General features: G+C 42.6%; 1 protein-coding gene across 1 annotated transcript; it reads left to right on the forward strand.

Annotated features, from left to right (window-relative positions):
• Window positions 1-7,083: 7,083 nt before the first annotated feature.
• On the forward strand, window positions 7,084-24,999 carry LOC135204862 (A-kinase anchor protein 1, mitochondrial-like). The gene is made up of 7 exons (XM_064235084.1): window positions 7,084-7,186; window positions 7,489-7,611; window positions 8,575-8,723; window positions 8,992-9,171; window positions 10,564-10,773; window positions 18,223-18,356; window positions 19,251-24,999. Exons 4-7 carry the CDS (start codon window positions 9,114-9,116, stop codon window positions 19,320-19,322), a joined length of 474 nt encoding a protein of 157 aa, XP_064091154.1. The 5' UTR covers window positions 7,084-7,186; window positions 7,489-7,611; window positions 8,575-8,723; window positions 8,992-9,113; the 3' UTR covers window positions 19,323-24,999.
• Window positions 25,000-25,070: the final 71 nt, after the last annotated feature.

Here is a 25,070-nt window from a genome sequence, read left to right on the forward strand (position 1 = left end):
GATCTATGGGCCTGTCGCTGGGTGGCAGATAGGACTATTACCTTCTAAGGACAGATTTTTCTCTATCGTTTGGACTGTAAACATACGTTTACGGTTCCTCCTGATTTGATTTTCGTGTTTCATCGCCATCGATCTTCTGGGCTGTCTTTTGCAGGGAAGTACTGGGTCTTTGGTTCGGCATACGCTTTTATTAACTTTTTAATGAATTTCGCTTCGAAATTTCGAAGAAAATACTAAGTGAAACTACCGAAATCATCGGTAGACACTCACATAGTTTGCCATAAAGAGAATTATTAATATTTATTCATTATTACATGTAATAAAGGTTACAACTTTATTAAGGAAATATTAAACTCTAATTTCCTACTTTAGGAAGTCAGAAAAGCATATAACTAGATACGCTTACTTTATAAGCTTTAATAGCGTTTGTGCTAACGAGCAGTTAGAGTATTAGCAGTACTAGTAGTTGTTGCATCCTTATCACCTTCTTACTCCTCAGAAACTACAAATTTATACTATATGCAAATTGAAGATAAATGGATAGCTCAAATGCAAGCTTTTAAAAGGTAAGAAGTGAATATAGTGTTCCCCCATTGCAATGGAGGGTGCGTCTGATCGGCTTTGTCTCGCTCCCAGGTCTAGACCTCTTCCAAGCTCACAAGCCCAGAGGAGAAGAATGTCGACAACCGCAGGGGGGTTTCAGAGAATCCCCACCGATCAGGCGTCCCTCGGCAGGTTCTGTAGAACGTCCCAGACTGCCAAGTTCGCCATTGGAAAGGCGTCCTAATGTAATGTGTTCCCCTTATTATTATCGTGTTGACGGATAAGGAGAAGAAAGTTTCAACGGCGTAGATTCAATGAAGATGCAAGATAATCTCGTCGTAGATATCGGAACCTCAGAGAGATATCTTTCGATAACAGTTGCGGTAGAGGCATTGCCCTATCCTGTTTTCGTCCCCCCGTACAAATAGACGAAGGCTCTATCCCATGGGGTTTGAAAGAGTTATTTCAACAAATTCCTCATCGGTACATTTATATGAAAATATATCTATTCTGAGAAGAACGAATTAGATATTAAAGAATATATGTTGATTGAATGAAATTATTGATCTCGGTTAATGATTAAACATACATATATAATTTTTAAGCTTCTAGCTCCTCGGACATGAAGCGCCTGAAACAAGGCTCGAGGCGCCTGAAGAGCCTGGAACGAGGCGCAAAGCGTCTGAAGAGCCTGAAATGAGGCGCAAAGCGCCTGAAGAGGCTGAAATGAGGCGCAAAGCGCCTAAAGAGCCTGAAATGAGGCTCAAAGCGCTAAAGAGCCTGAATCGAGGCGCAAAGTGCCTGAAGAGCCTGAAGAGAGGCGAAAAAAGCGTCGGAGGCTCCTCAAAGGAGTCGCAAATCGCCTGAAGCTCCTGAAAACAGGCTCGGAGTGCCTGAAGCGCCTGAAACGAGGCAAAAAGCGCCTGGAGCGCTTGAAGCGCCTGAAACAAGGCTAAAAGCGCCTGAGGCGCCTGAAATGAGGTGCAAAGCGCCTGGAGCGCCTGAAACGATGCGCAAGGCTTCTGAAGCGCCTCAGATGAGGCGCAAAGCGCCTGAAAGCCTCAAGCGCCTGAAACGAGGAGCAAAGCGCCTGAGATGAGGCGCTAAGCGCCTGAAGCTATAAACCAGGATCTTCATCGTATATGGAGTTAGATCCTGATTCTGCGTAAGGTGAAAGACATTCGAGGATTTCTCCTGATAAGGACGGGAGTTGTTGCACAGGCGGCCGTCGCCCTTCTCAGGATAGTCTTAATGCAAGTAATGGCAAGAGCAAGATCGGTTTTTTTTTCCTGGCGGGGACTCAAGATGTCGCACAGGCGGCCTTAGCCCTTGTCAGGTTAGAATCGGTACTGCTAAAAGCCCTTCACCTTACGGAAGGAGGCGCTCTCCTCCGGTTGCTCATTCTTCTCCCAACTTGATGGACAGGAAATGGAAGATAGATCGGAATTGGAAGCCAATAAGGGAGCAGGTCTCTCAGTTTATAAGACCTTAGCGACCTTTTTTTTTATTGAAAAAAAAAAAAATTAGTTCATTACTAATAAGACGATATTAAAATCTTCCTCCTTCTAAAATAATGCAACCAACCATTTACAGAAAGAGTGGCAATCGTTTGCAAATTGAACAAGGTTCGTACGAGCTCTCATTCATTGATTAGAGGCTCTTCCAGATAATAGAGGCGTAGAATACGGCCTTATCTCGAAGAGAATAAAAATTTGAGGGATTCTCTTCGATCCGAGAGTTTTCATTGCGATCTCTTTCTACTAATGCTAATTCGTGTTTATTGACGAAAAGAACGGAGAGGGCAAAAAATTTCCATTCTCTCTCCGCATCGGAGAGGAAAGATGTAGAAGGAAGACTTGCTGCATACGACTGCTGAATGACAAGTCATATACGCATACCATAGTTGCCTTTGTGGTTCGCTACGAAATTATCTATATCCTTACAGGATTTTCCTGGGTAAGGACTTCGCTTAAAAAGTTTGTTACGACAATACCTACTCAGCTTCAGTATTTAATAAAGGTTGTTTGGCTTAAATTGGCATTATTGAGAGCTTCCTTAGGCTCGGGAATTTTATTATATTCCTTCATTAAATGAAGTAACTGGCAACTCACGATGAATGCAGCCAGGCAGCGAGCGAGACGGCCGGGCTGTCATTGTAAGCGTAAGGCCAATACAGTACCATCCAGGTCTCGGTCATTAGCAGTCGGTTGCATCTCTCTCTCCAACGGGATCGAATGGTTAACCGTATATTCCCCCTACAATCATGGACTTAGTCTCGAATGGAGGGGATAGTTAAGCTAACATAAATAAAATATTGTCTGCCTTTTGCTAAGAAGCTTTCAATAAGAAAGATATTATAACCTTTCAATGCTGTTTACCGTAGGGAACATTATTAAAGGATTCTAACACAGCAGAACATTATATTATATAATGCTCTCATGCTTAAGAAAGCATGGCTTATTAGAATACATGCTTAGTGAGAAGATGGATGTAGTAGAGAATTCACTTTAAGACTACGGTATGGTCAAGTCTTTCGAGAAACGCACACAACCTTTTTAGAATCAGATATTGCTCAAGAGAAGATGGATGAGTGGAATGGGAAACATTCTCTTCGTGGCAGAAATGGTTTCCCTGAATAGAATATACTACGTATATAAGAGTTTTTTCCTACTAAGAACGGAATTAACATGTGTAAGGATGTCGGGTACCATAAAGGCACAGATGTTCTGGCACATAACATAAAGAGTATTAGAAGAAAGCGCCGGTCTGAAGCGCCAACCTGGCGCAATGCGCCAGAAGCGCCAGCCTGGCGCAATGAGCCAAGAGCACCATCCAAGATATTTTCTCGTTTTAGCGAGTTTACTTAACATAAGAGTCAGTAGCCTCTCAGACAGCACGCTCGGTAACTGCAAGATTCGTTTCCTGATTTCGTTACCCATTTAATCACTTAGGCCAATTACACAACTCTCTCATATCGCAAAGAGCATTAAGAATCTCTTTTTCGCTCCTGTTCGCGTTAACAAAGAGAACCTATTTGGAAAAGAGGTTCGATGCAAGATTTTGCATGTCCGTGAGAACCTTCTCGATCAACGATAATAACTGTTATCATATGTCTAACATTTATTGCAAAGAGTTGTGAGAACCTACGGAAAGTCTTCTTCATAGATCTCTTAGCAAGGTAGAAGACGAACAGGCTTCCTGTAGACTGCTTCCTTTTCCTTGAACCAAGAGAAGTAGCAATATACACCATCTTTATTTTATAGAAAGGGGAATAAACTTTAGTTTTTTTTTTTTTTCCCCTAAATATAAATGCTTTACAGAATTTAAGATAAAGGGCGTCAAAGAAAGAGAGGATAATACTTTATGCCTCATTTTGGCCTTAGAGGTTTGGATTCACAGAGTCACGTTCTTCTCACAGCATGTTTTGGAAGTCTTTTCCAAGACAGTCTGAATATTCTATAAGCATCTATTACAAATGGACCTTAACAACCTCTCCACTCTGAGTCAGTCTTCGTGCAGACTGACCAGAAGTGGACATGGATGAGAGGATTTTTAAAGGTGAATGACAATAGTCATAGCCAGGACATAGAATTGCTGCAGATCGTGTTGATGAAAGAGGAAAACTGTCCTCTTCCGATACCTCTGTGAACCACATATAGGTTTTTTCTTCCTTTTCAGAGGGAAGAATCAACTTTATATATATCTGCTATCAAAGAGCACAGTAAAAGGCTATACTCTGTCTATACAAGGAGAATTAGAGATAGCAGAGGATTAAGATCTTCGGGATCTGATACGATACCTCAATACGACAAGAGTAGGATATCATGTACTTCGAATGGGATTTTTTGTGGCTTCAGATTCCGTGTTCCGACAAGATGGAACTGCTCCTCATCAAACTTCTTTGAGAAATTTTATGAGGGAATTCTTTGTTTTCTCTTGGCCCTTAACTACAAGAAGACAGGTGAATTTTTTTGTGCATTGGAATCTCGCATCACATTTAATGGAGACTCGGCAATGGGTTCTTGCCAGCATAGTATGTCTGGCAAGAGAACTAAAACCCTCTATTCCTGACTCAACGATTTCAGATAGAAGTTTCGTTGCCCAGGCAGGGTACTTGCGTTTTCACCTACATAAGAAGAGATGGTTTAAACGTTTTTGCCTACAAAGTCTTTGGGATGCGATGAGGGTTTCGAAATGCTTCCCAGAAGGAATTCAGAGATATACAGTAAAGAGCTAGAAATCAGGAGTCCTCCCAATTTCAGCTCGGAGTCTCCTTCGACTTCCAAGCCCCTTCCCTTCCTTCGGACAAGGATAGGGAAGATTCTGCAACGAGGAACTTCATCAGCAAGTAGGAAGAGATCTCGTTAGAGCAACGGAAGGATTCAAGAAGGATCCTCCTCGGAGGAAGACTCTTATCTCTCGTACTGTTAGATGTCCTATCGTCTAATGGATGTAGTTTACTACAATCACCTTCCCTTGCTGGAGAGGCCAGAAGCTCAAAGTGGAAGAATTTCTTCCACCCTTCTCCAATCTCCTGATAAACCATTGTGGAGTTTCAGGACTTTCGGACAATGTAGCGCCAACCAGGCGCCAAATGCCAAAACTGGCGTAAAAAACGCTAGAGGCAGACAGTTTCAAGGAACACTGTCATTGTCTGATGAAGAGAAAGAGGGGGCCTCCAACCTAGCGCAGATGCGCTGGAGGCGAACAAGTCAGACAGATAAGAGTGTCTGATGTGGGCATCGCCAGACATCCTCGAGACTCTACCAAGCTCGAAGCTCCAGCAAGTGGAGAGGAGTCAGCCAGGGGCCAGACGCCAAATAGTGCCAGTCTGGAGCCAGGCGCGAAGCTACTTCCAGGCGCGAGGCGCCAGCCATGAGTCAGGCAAAAAGCGCCTTCCAGGAGCTAGGGGGCCAACCAGTGTCAGGCAGGCGCGAGGCGCCAGCCAGCTCGAGGCTCCAACCAGACTCGAGGCGCCACCCAGGCGCAAGCCAGGCTCTAGGCTTCATCCAGAAAAGATCCAATTTCAAGGAAGCCCTGGTCTTCTTTGAAATAAGTGTGATCGCTAAAAGCACTTCATGAATGACTTGATTATTCCTTCAAACAGCTGAGAATTAAAGCGCTTGAAGTGCAAGCTTTTATGAATTCTTGTTCGTTACATAACAATATGTCGTGAAGGACATATTAGCTGTAACTTACGGAGATGCAACTCTGTGTTGACTTCCCTTTGCACGAAGGAGGTCAAGTTGACCTACGAGAGATCCTTCTCTCTTGGTTTTACGTGTCTACGGATGCGTTGCTGGATAGGGAGCCGACACTGATCCTTAACTAAGTGAGTTAATTTTTAATGTTAACATAGTTTTTTTTTGTTTGTTTGTTTGTTGAAAGGAGTTTGGGGATAGTTCTTTTCAAACTAAGCACAAAACCCTCGTGTTAGGATCAGGTGATCGGGATCGATGTTGTGCTCCTTAATTATGCCCCTAGGCATAGGTGTATTGTCATGTAAGTGGATAAGACCCCATTGACAAATGACCATTAGATTCTGTCGAGTAAGTGGATAAGACCCCATTGACAGATCTACAAGAACTCTTAGCCATAGGTCACATCCTCGCTGAGGCTCTTGAGACGAAGCAGACACCTAGCAATAGCTAGGAAGTCAACCCTTCGTCTAAACACATAGGAACCAAGGTTTTATTTATCTATTACCTACAACGTATGTTGTTTACCTGTCTAATCAGTAATTAGCTGTCTCTTACCCACCGCCAAAAGGTGCCAATCAGCTAAGTATATATCTGACAGGGAAGTTGAATGTATGAAATGATATTGGTTATTGTACAAATAAAGTTTCATACATACTTACCTGGCAGATATATACGATTGAATGGCCCACCCAGCCTCCCCTCAGGAGACAGGTGGAAGAGAAAAATCTGTCCTTAGAAGGTAATAGTTCCTATTCCTGCCACCCAGCGGCAGGCCGGTAGATCACCTGACCTACCTACCTGTAGCGTGTGCCGCGAAATTCGAATTTCTATCGGGGACGACGGAGTCTATAGCTAAGTATATATCTGCCAGGTAAGTATGTATGAAACTTTATTGTACAATAACAATATCATTTTGAAAGTACTTTCCCACTAACGGTAGAGTCAGATTTGAAGAGCAGGTATGGTCTATGTTTCAAAGCCTGTTTCATTAACTTGAAATCCTCTTAAAAATATTGGTTAGAAAAATTGATGCCGTATGTTCTACATTTTCATGTAGAATACTTGTCTTGACCTAAAAACAAATTATTTTATGTCTAATATAAAAATAATTTTTCAAGTGAAAATTTTTCTAATGTAGTATGCACAGTAAATGTGAGGAATATTACTTCTTCATTCTTCATTTCATATTTTAGGTAGAAGTTTATTTCCTGTTAGAATACAGAAAAGGCTTCAAACAGTAACTGTGGTGCAGGGCCCAATTTTTGGTCAAATACGCTTAAAACCGGCCTAGTGGTATATTCATCTCTTATTTCAGAGATCCAACGAAAGCAGTCAGAGTAGCATCGGCGAAGTCGAACCCGAAACCTTGTTCAACCCTTCAGCGTTCCCAGTTAGTTACTAGTCAAGAAACTTACATCTTTTATGAATTTGAGATACCTCAGGTATGCCTTTGCTTTATACGTAGACTTCATTGACAGTATTATATCGAATATCCAAAGGAAATAACAAATATCAGAATTGTGTTTTTCTTTCAGCAGTCTTCCGACTGCTTTGCTTACCTGGCGTCAAGGCTGTTGTGAAAATAATACTGGATTTTGTATTTTAAAAATTTTTTTTTCTAAGTCCTGTTAGTCGTTGCTTTCTTAAGCTCAGACTGATTTGGGACTTATTGTACATGTACAGTATTTGCATGAATGTGCAGCACAACTGTGATTATTTACTTATCACTAATGATAATGTGCAGGTTTTAGTTGGCCGATTGATTGGGAGGAAAGGCGCATTTGTCAACAAAATTAAAGCGGCCACAGACGCTTCTATAATTGTCGGTCCCCATAGAACAGGAGATTCAAGATGTGTTCTGTAGAAGGTAAGGAAATTATTTGGATTGTGTGAATTGTCTCTCTGGGGTATGCTGTATTATTGACCTAATGGTCGTCCATAGACATTACTAAAAAGGTTTTGCAGCATCACTATTGTCCCTAGTGGCATCCTCCTTTTAGCACATTACTTTACCTCCTTTTCTGCTTCCTTTTTTTCAGTCTTACTGTTCAATATCTCTTAGTTGTTACTTCTTGGTGCAATAGTGGGTTTTTTCCCCAGTTCCACCTATAGATTCTGTTAGTACTTCATTTCCTTTGTTTTATACATCTCTATTTTGCATTGAATGGCTGAAAGAGTCCCAGAGTTGGCTTAGCCACAGTTTTATAGATCAATATCATATGTCTTTGAACATATTTTAGTAATTCCTCTTTGAGTTGTGACCAGTGTAGCTTGTCCAAATATCAAAATAGCATCCACATCACAATATTCTCTATATCATACTATTCAAGCACAACTATACATATTGGTAATCTGTTTGTACCATTTAATGTTCCCTTTCCGTTATTATTTATTGCCTAGCTGATGGATGCACTAAGATGCAAGTATTTTGTACTGATTTGTTAAGTGCCATTCCAAACCAGTACCTTCCACCACCCTGAATGTAGGTCCATTTTCTTGCACAGTGACTTGGAGGTATCTTTTCTCTTACTCCAGATTCACATTCATTACAATCTGTAGTTTCAAGTTCTCAAAGTATTCCTCTTGTACTAACTCGGATTCACAGAGATAGTAACGTTCCACCTTTTTCGTTTGTTTCAATTATTTTGTCAGTCTCTCAATTCTTTCTGTTTAGTCCGTATTTTAAATCTCAAGATCTCATTGTCCTGTGCTTGTGTTCTGTAGTTTAATATGTAATATAAAACACCATAACTTTGTGGAAACCTATAGCTCTTGAGTTATGCTGTAGTGTCGCTATAAAATTTTATATTCTGTATTTTTTCTAAAACAGGTACAAAGTCACAAGTAGAGGCAGCTTTAGATATGATCCGCGAGTATTTCCCCATCAACCGTTACCCAGAATTGACGTTAGCGCAGGTGCACAGTCGTTCGCCTGCTCTACCGCCCGTTCACGGTGTGATAAACAACCAAGCAATGCAGGTAATGGCTGGATTGGACGTTTTGTCTTTTGTGATACAGAATGTCTAACTGTTCTAGAGGAAGTTGGAATTGATATTAACAGAGTTTTTCCAGGGTGTTACAAATCAACATTAACAATGTTTTTGCAGACTATTACAAATCAAAATTAACTAGGTATATTGCAGGCTATCACAAATCACAATGCTGGTTTTAATCAAAACAAAAGGTAAACAGAACGACCAACAATGCTTCGCTGTTTATATTATGAGTTGGGTCGAACCTCTTCCAGATTGAACTTGCCATGGGGGTCGTAGTGGAGGTTCGCGTCAGTGCCGTGGCCAGCGGCAACGAGATCTGGGTTCAGCAGCCGCTCCACCCTCGTTTTCGGCCCTCCAGCGCCTTCAGGCCTGCATGAACCTCAACTACGGTGATGGTTCCACCACCCCACAAATCCCTGGTCCAATTCCGGGTAAGTAGTCGTGCTTTATTAATCCTGGTGATGTCAGTGATAATAGAGTATGCAGATTAATTGAGGTGAGATACCTATTATGGTACTCATTCAGTAACTTTTCAGAATATACTTTGTATGGGTCAGTTGGTAGCCCCCTTCACTTTCAGTATTAAAGACCAAAGTTTGATCCTTATGTTCCATATGAATAAGGTTCATGTTCTGAAAACTGTAATAATAATAGTAATAATAGCTGATGGTAATTTGAAAATTAAACCCCTCAGTAAAGTAATCATCCCACCAAGGTTTATCCTTTCGTAGTACCACTTTAGTAAAGACAAGTTCAAAGTGACTAAAGAAAAATAGTAAGACTATCTGGGACTGCATAACTGCTTGGATCAAGGTACGCCTGCCCTGTTATTAAACATTATAATAACAGTAACATACACGAGACATCCCAGATGCCAGCCCTCAGGGATGGGAACAGTTGAATGTAGCTTACTTCTACCAATTACTGGAGGCCGTGAGCTAGTTATCTTTGGGTAGAAAATAGAAATAGTGTTAGCCAATTCGTTAAGGACAATTGGAACCACCAAGTCTTGGCATATACAGAATTTAAAACTACTTTGAAAGTGTCCCAATTTTTGGCACAAAACTTGTTTAACCCCATCTTCGTTTGGAATTTTATCAGAAATCAAAAGAAATGCTTAGTGTTGAATGGAACTCCAAGGAAGGGTCCTAAATATGTAGGCACACTGTCACAACTGAACTTGACCAAAACCTATAGACATTTTAGCTCTGTATAGAATCTGTAACATATAGAAATGATCAGAAGAGAAAGTGCACATATGGTGCCTGCACTTTGCAATACGGTGTTGTGTGTTCAACCTTGGATGATTTAAGGCAAACTTTACTTGTTGCTTCTGTAACTACAATCCCCTGAATACCATGGAAGTATTTATCACTAATGATAGAGACTGCCCCTTCTTGGAGAGGACTTATATGGCCAATCTTGCATTATCAGAAATTTTTTTAGAAGAGACTCAAAAGAATAACTTTTAAATGTCCAGCAAAAAAGGGCCAATACTGAAGTCACCAGCGAAGCGATTCATTCTGACAAACTTTTAGTATTGACCACAGAATGTTTTGTAAGTGCACTACAATGTTTGCCCTCTGTGAGTTGGGCTCTTGAAGGCCATTTGTACATTGAGAGGAGGATAAACTATGGTTGCAGTAAGCACAAGACTATCTTAACCCACTGACTGGCAAATAGATAAATATTTTCTGTATCTTATTTCCATTTCTGATATGACACAGTAAGTCGTTTTCAAGTTGGGACATTATAGTTGATCAGATGTTTATGAGTCTTCTTATGTTTCCACTTAGAGTAATGATTCCTTATTCTTTGATCAGAGAGAACTGTGTGCGTTGCTCAAATAGACACTCAGTGGTATCGATGTCAGGTCCTCAGTGCAACGGAGGAGACGGTCTTAGTCGTGTTGTTAGACGTTGGTGGTGCCTTGACAGTTCCTGCCTCATCTCTTAGACAGATTCGGAGGGACTATGCAACCTTACCTTTCCAGGCAACGCAGTGCTTGTTGCATGGAATTCAGCCCACATCTGGTAAGAGCATTGATGATGATGTTTGTGTTTGAAATATGTACTATTAATATAATGCTAAATATTGTTCTCTCAGTTTTAGTCGTATTCCCCCAAATATGTGGGAATGTTTATGAAAGGATAATGTTTGTTTGTTCCGAAACGTTATACAAACCATCGGTCCTTTACATAAGGAATTACTATTCAGCGCCAGCTGGACCGGTCGTAAGATTTACTAATAAGGTAGTTTGGCAGTAATTGTTTGTCCGATGGTCGGGAGTCCCGCCCGACTGTTGGTAAACATATCACTTTGCTTTCGACAGCCATCGGATGAAGACGTGTGCTCGCCTCTCTGCCCGCCTCTTGTCGTGAGATTATCAAAGCTTTGGATTACTTTTCAACCTGTTTCTCTTAGAATAGTGTGGAAGTAATTGTAATTACTCTGTTATTATTATTTTGTTCTCTTGTGGAAGTGCATCGCTGTGTATCATGCAGTCCCACGAATCGGAGAAAGCCCCCTTACCCCCATCCAACTGGAGAGTGTGCCCTGGAGTGGGAGCCGTAAGTGTGGGGCATTTAGGTCCAGCAATACCGTGGACTCTCATCCCTTATGTACTAGATGGCGAGGGCATGAATGCTCTCGGTCATTAACGTGTGATGTTTGTCTCTCTTGGTCGGAGGAGCAGTGGGAATTGTACGAGAAGAGGAAGAAGCCGCGTAGAACCGCCAAGGTGTCGTCGGAAAGCTCTCCCTCGACACCTTTGGTGCCGACACGTCATCTTCTTTCTTCCCTCCTCGTCAGCTCCCACATATGGCTCTCTCCCCTTCGGGGGATGTGTCCCTCTCCACCTCTTCGCTTGATTTGTCGACTGCAGAGGAAGGAGGGCGACACTCCGACCTGGAGTTGTACTCGGGGTCTTCTGTCCACTCAGGGTGGGATCCTTCTCCCTCTGAGCGAACAGGACCACCCCCCACCCCCATTAACCCGACTGTTGCTTCCTCAGGTTTGTCTGCCTCTGCGGGTGGGGATCTCCAGCAGTTGTGGCACTCCCTGAGCCTTCCGGGCACTCTGATTATTCAGGGGCTCATTCACCATCTGGCTGTAGCCCTGGTCACTCACGGGGTGGAGACGAGGACAACTACGACCGTCGAGACACCAGGTTATGCTGCTCCACCGCACCTGGTGTACACACAGCACGTGACTATGGTCACCCCTTCGGCTGTGGTACAAGCTCCGCTGTTGTATGTGCCCCGGAGGGGTTTTGCTGTCCTCGCTCCCTCCCCTGGCTTCGAGTGCCCAAAGAGCTCCCCTTTTGATCGTCCTCCTGTAGCTGTCGACGTACCTGCTGCCTCTGTTCCTGCCCATGGAAGTGCTGTCACTCCTGCAGGTCCTTCCGGACAGGTGGAGTTGGGCCCTGTTGCCACTGCAACTCCCCCAGCTCCAGCCTGGATGGGAGACCTGTCTGCTGTCCTGAGGAAGCTGGCAAAGAAGAAGTCCAAGAAGAAGAGGAAGGTGTCGTCGTCTTCTGCTGCCTCTTCCCCTTCGACTCCCAAGGCCCCCCAGCCGAGGAAGAAGAAGGTCCCCCCCCCCAAGAAGTCTTGCTCAGAGACTTCTAAGGGTCTGTCCCACTCTGGCAGACAGGTGGGTCTCCCGCTGGTCTTCCCGTTCCTCCGGGAACAGGACCCTTCTCTCCTTCCTCAGGGAAGAAGACGGGGACCGAGGAGGTACCAGCTACTGCTGTTACCTCTGCTCCTGGCTCCAGAGGTTCCACCTCTGGACCGGGAACCATCGCAGCCGCTCGCTCACTCGCGTCACTTGAGTGTACGGTCACCTACCGGTGATCGGGCAGCCAGGAACCAGACGACTGAGCACGCTCACTGTCAGGATCCAGGCACGGAGCGAAAGGATGGTAGAGTCGCTCAGATGACACTCTCGCCAGACTGGTGATCGCTCACGCAGCGATCGTCTGTGTCCCAGGGTTGACATGATGGTCCCACCAGACTGTCCAAGTGCCGAGGCTGGGAAGAGGTACCTTGGCGCGTTATGAGGACAATGCTCGCTCTCACCGCGTTAGCGGACACTACCAGTCACCCGACTGTCGCTCCCACCGGGACCGGATGGCTCGCAATATTGGAAACAGAATCCCTGATGCTTGAGACTGACGGTACTGTCCTCGGTCCAGCGCTTCTCCGCATGGAGACCACTGGTCCAGACCTGCAGTTTGATCGCCACTGCAGGTTGGCAATCGCCTGCAGTCCTCCCAGCCTGCCAGTTCCGCTGGTAGGCGGGGTAGGAGTGTCAGGTCTTCCTCACCTGTCCTTTCAACCTCCTCTGGCTACACCGGGAGGAGCGAGGTGAGCAAGAGGGAGCGTGAGGAGGGTGCTCCTTACGGTGCGGCCACGAGAGCCTACAAGCCTGGCTCAGTCCTAGGACCAAGTAGATCGTACACTCGAGGGGGTTGGAGGAGACCACGAGGGGTCTGGCGAGGTTCTTCCTCCCGAAGGAAGTGTGTCTCGGGAGGTGATGGGCCTGGATGGAACTGACAGTCCATCGCCTCAGGACGCAGTCACCCCTGAGATACAGAGGTCCTTTGCACTGATACAAGAAGTAAAGACCATGCTGAGCAAAGGAGCTGTGGAGATAGTGCGAGATCAATCACCGGGTTTCTACAGCCGACTTTTCCTGGTGGAGAATTCATCGGGGGGCTGGAGACTAGTGATAGATCTCTCTCCCTAGAACCGTTTCGTTTGCCAGACTCGGTTCACGATGAAAACAGCACGCTCATTGCTCGAGTCCATCAGGGAGAACGATTTCCTGCTTTTGGTGGACCTGAAGGATGCGTATTTTCAAATACCCATCCACCAGTCCTCCAGGAAGTACCTCCACTATCCTCAACGGGAAGATGTACAAATTCAGGGCACTTTATTTCGGTCTCTCAACCGCCCCACAGGTGTTCACGCGAGTGCTCACGCTGGTGTCGGCTTGGGTCCACTCAGTTGGGATACGTCTAATGAGTATCTCGACGATTGGCTGGTCCTGGCGAGCTCCCACTCGCAGTTGCTACAGGACAGAGATAGACTCCTCGACTTATGTTACGATCTGGGGATCGTGGTAAATGTTGAGAAGTCAGATCTTTAACCCAAGCAGAGGATAAAGTACCTGGGCATGCTGACTGATACGGTAGCAGCACGAGTCTTCCCCACAGACTCGCGGATCAGCAGGCTCAGGGAGGCAGCCAGACGGTTCCTGTCACGACAGGAGCAGTCAGCTCAGCAGTGGCAAGTCGTGATCAGTCACCTGTCGTCACTAGAGAAGTTGTCCCTCACGAGCGTCTTCACCTGTGGTCTCTTCAGTGGAGACTAAAGGAGTGCTGGTCACAGGCACGGGATCCACAATCCTTCCTGGTTCCTCTCACGGAGGAAGTAAGGGAGGACCTGGCCTGGTGGCTAGATGACAGGAACCTCTTAATAGGAGTGCCCCTGCGCACTCCCCCTCCGGAGATGCTTCTGTTCTCAGATGCATCGACCGAGGGTTGGGGCGCACACCTGGAAGAGTTGCTGGTTGCAGGAGTGTGGAACCATCACGACAGGCACCTTCACATCAACTTCCTGGAACTCAAGGCTGCGTTTCTCACACTCCAAGAGTTCCGGGAACAACTGATGGGACACTCAGTGGTATTGATGAGCGACAACACCGTGGTAGTGGCATACATCAACAAACGGGGGCCTAGTGTCCCTCCCGTTGCAGCCAGTTGACAATGCAGTGCACAATTGGGGGGCCATAGCTCACTCGGTAGAGCTGTCAGCCAAATACATTCCAGGCAAGAGGAATGTAGTGGCAGACAAGCTCAGCCGCCAGAATCAGGTGATTGGGATCAAATGGTCTCTTCACCCAGACGTGGCGGAAAGGCTCTTCGACCTGTGGGGGCATCCAGTTGTGGATGTGTTCACCACCCGGCACAACAAAAGACTTCAGGTTTTCTTCTCAGTTGTGCCGGACCCATGGGCAGCAGCAGAGGACGCGTTCCAGCACCCGATGGACAACCTCGTAGTCTACGCCTTCCCCGTTCTGCCTGATTCGCAAGGTGATCAGCAGGGTGCTGGTCACCAGCAATCTTCGGATGATTCTGGTGGCACCCAAATGGCCTGGTATCCGGACCTGCTGGCTCTTCTCTCGGAAGCACAGTGAGAGATTCCCCCATGGCACAACCTGCTGTGTCAACCGCATGTAGAACGGTACCACCAGGCAGTTCATTCCCTGTCTCTTCACGGCTGGCGGTTATCCACCATCTCTTGCGAGTGAGAGGCTTTTCTCACCGAGCAGCAACAGGGAAAGTGGTCCATCTTCTGTGGTTGGTGTCGTAGACGGGGTCTCACTCCGCTCAGAGCCACTCTTCAGCTCCTCTCTGTCTCCGCAGTCAAAGGATACAGAGCCACCCTGGCTCTAGTCCTTAAGCTGCGAGGAGTTGATATTTCCTCCTCCGTGGAAATATCTCTCCTAATGAGGAGCTTCTAGAGGTCTTGCCCACCCAGGGATGTGACTCTTGTCTTAAGGAGTTTGATCTGTAGACCCTATGAGCCTCTCCGGGAGTCGTCAGACAGGGATCTGACCCTCAACACTGTCTTTCTGCTGGCCCTGGCATTGGCGAAGAGAGTAGGAGAACTTCACGGTCTTTCCATCAATGTTAAACACTCAGGGGATGGGGATCGGTTACGCTCTATTTCGTCCCGGATTTCGTAGCGAAGACTCGGAACCATTTGGTCCCTGACGCCAGGTTCGAGTCCTTCATGATCCCCTCCCTAGAGGACTTCACTGGTAATGATGCAGAAGAGATGCTGCTTTGTCCTGTGAGGGTGCTACGGCACTATCTGAAGAAAACTCGTTAGCACCGGAGTGGCCAAGAAAGAAGTGTCCAAGAACACTGTTTCTTTCTGGCATCGTGAGGTAATCAGGAAGGTGTACGACTTGGACAGGAGTGCCGACACCAGTACCTTTCGTCCGAGAGCCTACGAAGTTAGAGGCATTGGTCCAACCCGTGCATTCTACAAGAACTTGTCTGTCACACAGGTACTGAAGGTCCAGCCAGACCACCTTCACCTCTTTCTACCTTTGGGATATTGCCCATAGGTCCTTGGACATTTTTTCCTTGTGGTATCGCATGAATGGAGAGTGAATGAGAGTGTGACTGGCTCCTCTTCCTCCTTTTTTCTTCCCTCTCCCTGCGGGCAGAGGGTAGCAGTCGTCACAACGCTGGACAGGACGACGATGCAGGTAAGCTATGTAACCGAGCTTCATTCTATCCCTTTCATTATGGATAGAAGCTTTTATCCGTCCCTTCCCTAGCAAGGGGGGAAGCGGACATCAGTAAGAAACAAACCCAATACTTTATATTTGGCTTCTTACTTAGGACTTTAGTTCTTGCTTGCTATTCATAAGAGGTACTTACGCTTGCCTCCCTCTTATGAATTGGTCCAGAGGTCTGACCACTGATCTTGCAGTGCGCACTCCGATCAGTTGGACAGAGGCTAGGTTTCCCCCCCCCCTGCTCTTACAACCAGGGAGGGAACCCAGGTTGGGCGAACACCAGTCAGTTCACAAGGCTCAGATTCCTCCCACCAATAAGTGAGTCTTCCTTATGTAAAGGACCGCTGGTTTCTTTAACGTGTCTGAGCAAATCTCAGTTTATGAAAGTAATTGTAATTTTCCTAGTTATACAAACCTGAGGTCCTTTACATATAGTCCCACCTCATGCCACCCCTCACTCTGTTCCTGGGCCTAAAGCAAAGTGATATGTTTACCTCCAGTCGGGTGGGACTCCCGACCATCGGACAAGCAGTTACTGCTGAACTACCTTGTTAGTAAATCTTACGACAGGTCCAGCTGGCGCTGAATAGTAATTCCTTGTGTAAAGGACCTCAGGTTTGTATACTGTAGTTAGGAAAAATACAATTTACTTTCAATAATTGTGATTTTAGATATATCTAGTTGGGATTTATTCATTATTTGTAATTTTCCAAAGCTATTTAACAACGATTTTTTTTTTTACGTTTTTGTGTTTCCTGTTGTATTGTTTATGCACTATCTCTTAGAGACATTTTCTAATTTAGCACTCACTGTGCATGTTAGAGAGAGATATCTTTTGAAAGGTTGCATAAAAGGTACTGTTGTTGTACCCTTGCATATTGAAGATCCCGTTCAAAGTGCCTATCGTATACTTTCTGATGGTTGTTCTCTTTATTGGCTGCACAGGATTCTTTTACTCTGATGAAACTTTAATCCTCGTAAGATTTTTGTCGTTATGTTATTCTGTTCAAAACTGTTAGCTTTATTCTTTCTTTTTTGATTCGTGTTTGTGACAGGGTTGCCTCTCTTCTGTCAGAAGTAGCCCTTGTGCATTCCATTGATGGGTTAGAGATGTGTATTTCCGGTGATAGACGTTCACTCTCGACGTGGTTTGGAAGTCTTATAAAGCCGTTGGTCCCGTTGCTGAATAAACACTGGTTCCATGCAATGTAAAAACACCATACAAACAAACTAAACAATCTACCTATTCAGTTCCTTGTTGGACAGGTGGGTTACGTGCTCACCTACCGATCCGGTAGTCGCGAGTTCGAATCCCCGCTTTGCCAACGTGGAATCAGAGGAATGTATTTCTGGTGATTAGAAATTCATTTCTTGATATAATGTGGTTCAGATCCCACAATAGGCTGTAGGTCCCGTTGCTAGGTAACCAATTGGTTTCTAGCCAAGTAAAAATATCTAATCCCTCGGACCATCCCTAGGAGAGCTGTTAACCAGCTCAGTGCTCTGGTTAAGCTAAGATATATACATAACCTATGCCTTCCCTTTGCCCCGATGTATACCTACAATGGTATTTCTGTTGTAAGTATCTTGAATCCTCGTACTTTCATTTACCTGCAGAATAAAGCATGAGTATTCATCAGCATCTGATGTCAGGGATCTGTTCATGGGGTTTATACTTTTGTGAAACAGATGCTCTCCATTGTTAAGTTGTTTTATCTCAGACCAAGAAGGGGCCTTTGTAATATATTTCAATCTGCTGTTCCTTTTTAATTAGTCTGTGTTTTCTGGCCTTTTCTGTGCTGAGTTTCCACTCTATAGCAGTGTGTTTCTGCTCTCTACCCTTGCTACTTTTGGACTCTCAAACCATTATAATCAGCGTGTGTTCTAAATGAGGAACCTATCGTGAGCTTCAGGCTGGCAGAGATTGACTAGTCTGATACAAATCTCTAAATGGTCTTTTGTTTAATAGAGCAAGTTCCCAAGCTTGTCCCATTGAATAAGTTCCTCACGAGATTAAAAATGAAGCCTTTTATTGGTTTTGATGATTTTTTGGGGTAGCCTTCTGTAAACATAATATTGAACCCAATACTAATAGTTACCGTTCTGTTTGGTGGCAGTAACTCTAATCCTGCAGACAGTCAAATAATGATTTTTTTTTTTTTTTGCAGAAGAAGGATGGGACGACACTTCCACAGCATTCTTAGAAGAGCTGGTTAGCGGGGTAATTCTGTCTGCTACAGTCGTATCGTACATGCCTGATGGGGTTCCTCTAGTCAACCTTTACCGCTGTGATCAAGATGAGGTAAGAATTGGAGGAGTGACCTTTCGGCATTCTGAGATTTTAACACGGTACAGCTCTTCGTGCCCAAGTAGGCACCGACCACCCTACTTACGAACATTCAATTTACAAATAAATTTGAATCGCGTATTAAAATTATGTTCATAGCGCTCCCCTTTGCCACCTGTAAGTTCACATTTTGTTTTGTGCGCCTATTCTATAAACTGCTGCCCGGGACGTAATTCGTTCGTATGCAGGGTAGCGTCTGTATTGCAACCGTGCAAGATTGAGTGGACGGCAAGGTGTTAGGAGTCGGGAGTAGTGAATGTGATTTTGAAAGTAACTGCAAATTTTGGTATATTTTATTGGGTATAAAATTTGACTAATAAGCTGTAAAAATTTACGGAGACCACATCATGGTTTGCCTTTTTTTTGTTAGGTTTCCCAAACTGTCGTGTGTGATGGGTATTATTTTGTTTTAGCTGTTTAAATCAAAGTGTTATAGATAAACAAGGGGCTCCTGTGCCCATGAGAATTAATATTATTACATTCAGAGTAGCTTGTTGCATTGGTCTGTAGTAGTTAAAAGTCTTTCATCTCAAAGGCATTAAGGTTGTTTGCTTTATCAACTAGCATAAGTTTAATGGAAATTTAAACATACTATAATTGGTGGCACATGGATTTGGTAATATGATTCTGATGGTGTCTTCCAAATAATATGGTGTTTATTTGAAAGAAATTACAGAAGATAATAGAAAGTGTAGAAAGAAAAGATCAGTTATTAGAAAAGAAGTGAATAAAAGATGAATGAATAAATAAGTAGGAAAAGTATCAGTACGTATGAAGGTAGAAGAAAGATGAAGCCCTTAAGTGTGTTACTAGTACTTACTACTGTCTTCGTTTCTATTTCTGTTTCAGTTAATCTTCGTCAACGAAAGACTCGTCACTTTAGGCCACGCGCGATGGATACCTTTAACATCTTCCAGCTGAAGTTTCTGGGGAGATTGATTATCTTCAGATGTCTGAGCAGTCGTTGATCAAAGACCATCATATGGCCACTCGAAGTCCCGCTACATGTCGCTTCCATAAGGAACCAAAAACCCCATTCTCGCTGGTTTGTTCAAGTGGCTGGCTGGTTGGCCTTCAGTAACTGTAGATGTTCTCCAAAAGATTCATTATTTATTTATTTTTAATTTTTTTGTAAATCATTTTCAGTGGTTTCCCCTTTTCATGAACTGAAAATTTTTGAGTTGTAAGAAAAAAATGTGCCTTTATAAAAAGTACTTTGAAAGAAACTTCAGGATTGAAGGACTCTCTTAAGGTTGTCTTGTTTACCATACTACAGTATGAGTTTTCCTTTGTAAAAAAGGTTGATGGAATCGGGGGTCGTTAGTCTGCCACTCCCGGCATTGCTCCTGTAAAGGTGGTATCATATCCCGTTGTGAAGGCAGCATTGTCGAGACGTACAACTACTGCCAAAAAATCCAACCCTCCTGGCCGACCCTAAAGAGTAAAAATCTACAAACTTTAAGGCCTGTTAAAATGACAGTGATGTTTTTCATTCAAAATACTTAACAGATGTGAATTTTCATTTTAATGCGAGCACACTTGTTTCAGCTACCTGTAAAAGGAATGTGATGCAGTATTTATGCTTTACCAAACCTGCTGTTTTTTTGACTTGGTTAATACTGTATAGCTAGAGATTCTCAGACCATATTTTTGAAAGATGAATTATAAGAGTAGATCCCATTTTTATTTATATGCATGTTTGGAAGATGAAATTAAGTCGATCGTCATATACTAGTGGGAAAAAAAAGCTGCATGTTCAACAATGTCATTCACCGTGAAACTCATGTTTAACATGCAGTAGGTTAGAGTGGTTTCCGTAGGTGTCGACAAAATATTTGGATAGGCTCAGGTGTGGACTTGTTGTCTTTTTAATTCTTTATACTGTACATAACAGGTTTATTTTGACATTCTTTGATTCTCATATTTAGAAGTGACTACCTTTTTGTGTAAATATGGCTAAGTTAATGTATATAAGATTTTTCTTTCCAGCAGTACTGCTTGAGACCCATAGTTTGGTAAAGCTCAAACTATACTTACACTAATATGCTTTCTTAAAGCTCTGTGGAGTTGAACGACGATCAGTTTGTGTGTTTTGATGTCAGGAATTAGAGTTGAGTGAATTCACTTCACTGTCAATTTAAAAATCTGGCAGCAGTTGAGAATTGGAACAGCCACCTGTATCGAGTTTAATTTACAATTCCGTAGCAAACACCTTCATTCCGTAACCACTTGTTTGCGTTCTGCTGTGCTGTCTGTCAGTAGTTTTCTGTTTCAGCCTCTTCAGTCCAGCTGTTTTCATTCAGTTGTACGTATATTTAAACTACCTTATAATGTTTCAGGTTTTTACTTTTGTTGCGCAACTTTTGATATCGAAACTGCCTAATAATAATAGTGTTTTGATACTTTTACTTTTGTTGTTGTGTCATTATAGGTTGATGGGGGTAATTGGAAGCTAACATTTTGACACTAAGTCTCCAACGAAAGTTGTTGCTTTCTTAAAGAAGCTGCATTGTGTAAGATCTCATTTTTTCTTGGCATGCGACGTATCGAATGCATACTAGTTCATTGTGCAAGTTGATCTTACTGCTAGTTTGAAATGAGGTGAGGTTTTACAAGTGTTATATGTTAAAAGAGTGAGTGTTGCTAAAGTATAAAGGTTTAAAAGCAGTAGTTCATGTCATAGGTCAACTTTTTTTAATAAAAATTTGGTTCATTGCTGCTCAGTATGTCATGTGTTCTAGGCTGTGATGAGCGACCATTTTCAAAGTATTCTGTAACTACTTTGGCCTTCATAATGGCTGTTCCATTCTGGTGCCACATCCATTGAAAGCTCTGTAGGTTGTTTTTGTTTGTTTTTTACAGCTTTCACATTTATTTTGAAATCATCAGTGCCTCTTTAAGGAATACTACTTGCATGTTTCATGTGTTGTAGATAGTGAAAACAAGAGAGATAGAGACATTGGTTTTCATAGGTTGAAGTATGCAGGGTTGTTAAATATAGTTCTATGAGTGTCTTTTGGTAGGACAGGGTGATTATTAGTCATTTGCAAGACTTGTTTATGATTTGAACAGTACAGAGAAAGTGAAAATTAGAATTGGTGTTTCCTAGAAGCTTGGTTTGTGTAATTAGCCTTTGTAAATGCAAAGTGAAAGTTACAGTAATGTCCTATAGTTTTGCGTTTTTTAACCAATCAACCTGATTTCCAGTTAAAGGTGCTCCATGATAGACGTCTGTGCCTAAGCCTTGTAGTGTATTGTTTAGATTTCTTACGTAGGTGAAACAGAACGAATGAAAAAAAATGAGGAATCGTACGTAGGTATATGCGTCTAATGATATACACGAACAAAATTCCACTTGACAAGAATTTTAAACGAGTCAAGCAAATTGTGAATAGTACTTGTAGAATGGACTTAGGCCTCGGTAGTGGTGGGTTAGAACTGGAAATGTTACAGCCACTCTTGGCTGTTGTGTGTATGTATTCAGCTTCAATTGCAGTTCACTCCAGAAAATCAGGATCGTGTACGATAGAAAGTTAGAGTAATTATTTAGACAAGATTGAGTGTTTTTGATCTTTTGATATCATGACTTGTTTACTGTTTATCCATATGTCACAAAACTGTGTGTGTGTGTGAAGCATTATGTAAATGGTAAGATAGGCAGGTCCTCAACTTAAGTCCCTTCGAGAAGGCGTTTGAGACACCCTAACTTCCAGGTTCATATCAAAATTTCGAGATATCTGTAACCCACTCAATAGAATGTGGTCGTGTTTCAGTTCAAAGGCAGATCCTTCAGCATGGGTCTAATAGATTCTGTTGAGTCTATCACCCTGTCTATTTCAGTAATTATACTTGCGGTTGTGAAGTTATCACAGTGTTTCCACATTTACCTTCAGTTCAACCCCAGTTCCGCTGTTTGCGATTAAATTGGCAACCTCAGTTCCGCTGTTTGCGATTAAATTGTCAATCCCAGTTCCGCTGTGTGCGATTAAATTGAATTTCTAAGCTACATATAGTTGTTGCATTGTAAATAAGTTCTGCACACATATAACGATTAAGACAAGATAAAAAGTTCCTTGACGTTTTGTTATTCTGTGTACGTAACTTGCGGTACTTGAAATTAAACTTTCTTGGATTGTTGAGGATCATTGTAATAACTACTGAAATTGCTTTTTTGCATGCAAGCATTTTGCTTTTGACTAATGCAAATGCTATCACACCTGGACAGTGAGAGTTGCACTAACTGAACAGATTGGCTAGACACGGCCACAGATGTAGGAACCTCTCGGAGATTTCATTCCGTTTCTCTAATCAGTAATCAAATTGTCCCGGTGATCTCCATAGGACGTTGTTTACTATTCAGACAAAACTCTCATAATAGTGTTTATAGAAAAGAAATTGGGTCCTCTTCATAAATGTCTGTGCTGAATTGAGTGGGTTGGTCTTACAATAATCCTCTTGCCTATCATACCTCTGTCATAGAGTCTGTATGCGTAAATCCTTCCTTTTTTTTTTGTGTACTGTTTTTCTCATTTTCATACCTTAGTTGTTAGTTGCCAGTGTCAAAGGAGGTACAAAAATAAGATATCAGTTCTTTTATCTCTTGCTAACATAACTCTTAGGACCTTTGTCACTTGGAGTGATACATGGTACGCAAAGTAGTTGGGCTTGTGCAAATGCTTTTATCATAGTTTTTCAGTAGGCACTAAGAGAAAGGGGAATGCGGTAGATTTAGTCACGCTAATGTTGGGGTGAATGAGTGAAAATTGAGCGGCAGCTTAATCTCTACAGGGTGAGGTTTTTTTTATTTTATAGAACAGCTCAGTGAAGTGATTGCTCTGCCTTTAGCCTTGGAGCCACACGGCATTCACAAAGCTATATTCGTTTGTGAGGGAACGTGTTAGCTGAATTCTTAGGGGAGCAGCATAATACACTCTCCTTGGAAAATCAGGAAATCTTTTAAGATATTGATGTGCACAATATAGATTGTCTGCAATTGAAAGGCAAATTGTTATACAGCGCTGTATTTTTTGTTTATGTAAATCCAGTTTTTGCTATTTAAAACTATTTTGATCACCCTGAAATGTGTAGTCTTGAAGTATCTTTGTTCTTAAACTTTTGCTGCTCAGGGAAAATTGTAGTATATCGTTGCTGATTTCACAAATACATCTATTATTTTTATTCCTGAGAGAGTTAAGTTAAAGGATCCCATCATGGAATATTGGGTGAAAATCATTCAAAAAATGACATTCATTTTATGAGGTAATGTAATGTAAGCTATTGTTTCTTATTGTGAATAGTTTAAGAATAATTTTGTCTTGTGCACAATTTTTTTAAAGGCCCCGTGAAGTATGCAACTTAAGCTGAAAATGATCAGAATGCAAGCAATGTTTATCATGAAGAATATTATGTAATTGAACATTGTAAGCATGTAGTTGGATCCATTTTGTTTTCATTTTCAGATTGAACACCAGATGGAAGTATGTAATGTATGTGCATGTGTTATCAAACCTCAGTCTAATTGAAGCTTCTGTTTTATTGGAGACGCTGATGACGTGGTTGTTTGCCAGTTATTTCAACGTATTTTGTTGGGTATAACCCTCCGTGAAAGTGACTGACCCCCAGTTTGTGTAACTCATTATGTTATTTCGTGTCGATCCGTTTTTGGTAATTTCATAATTTGCAGATTTTGATACGCAGAAATTTCCTTACCTAGACTCATTTGCTGTCAGATATACACTGAAAGCAGGCATCAAAGATTCAGGTCAGTTCAGGGTTTGGTAGCTCTTTGCGATTTCCAGCGTAAATACGAGGACAACTCATGTCTACAAGAATTGGCGTTACGTGCGTGAAAACTTTAAAACCAGTGATGCAACTGCTAACTTCATATGCGTTCCTATTTTCGTACGGAAATTCTTCAAAGCATAAAAGGGAGTAATGGTCATATACATAATGCAAATTGGACAGAGAAAAGGGTGTGTCTTTGCTAGTTTCAATTTGTACTTAAATGCTTCCACCCACATTGTTTATTACCCTTTGCCACTCGACATAAAGTGTCTCTCTTTTTTAATATTCTTAAAGAATGGTTGGGTAAAACGCGGAGATTCTGGTTTTACCGAGGATTGTTGATTTCTCACCCGTGACCCTTCGATGCGAACGCAGCCTCCGTTCAGACGAATAACGCCTCGACTGAGGAAAGTCCACAGCTCGAGTAACGAGGCTTGCAACTTCGACATTTAAGAAGCCGCCTCGGTTAAGAGATTCGAGTATTTTGAATGCTTTGCAAGTTCTAATCTTAAGTGTGTAAAAGAGTTGAAAAAATCTACAAAAAAATTTTTGCTGAAAGAAGTATGAAGTAGATGGGTTAGTCTCTTTGTTTTTTAAGGGCACCATCTGTTTTATTAAGTCTTACGTAATGATTAAGAGAAAAAAAAAATGAGCTTTGATTTGAGAGTGCCTGGTATAATAGATTGTCTTGTTATTTTCAAATGGTTAGTAATTACGTTTGTAGATTTGGAAATGACTTCCTTCCATGTTTTGTAATGTTAATGTAATGAAAATTTAAATATTTTGTATGCAATACAAATAACTAATAAATGTTTCTGGTGGTTTGACTGCTCCTGAAAATAGCCTAATCTTTCCTTACATATAAGAGAGTTCAAACCATCTTTT

This window comes from Macrobrachium nipponense, chromosome 47 (genome assembly GCF_015104395.2).
Source record: "Macrobrachium nipponense isolate FS-2020 chromosome 47, ASM1510439v2, whole genome shotgun sequence".
In the NCBI taxonomy this organism is placed as follows: domain Eukaryota; kingdom Metazoa; phylum Arthropoda; class Malacostraca; order Decapoda; family Palaemonidae; genus Macrobrachium; species Macrobrachium nipponense.

What these genes read in the sequence shown, in the direction of transcription:
- LOC135204862 (XM_064235084.1), top strand. Translation starts at nt 9,114, where the DNA reads ATGAACCTCAACTACGGTGATGGTTCCACCACCCCACAAATCCCTGGT. An exon ending in AATCCCTGGTCCAATTCCGG is followed by an intron (nt 9,172 to 10,563) that starts GTAAGTAGTCGT and finishes TTCTTTGATCAG; the next exon opens with AGAGAACTGTGTGCGTTGCT. An exon ending in ACCGCTGTGATCAAGATGAG is followed by an intron (nt 18,357 to 19,250) that starts GTAAGAATTGGA and finishes TTTCTGTTTCAG; the next exon opens with TTAATCTTCGTCAACGAAAG.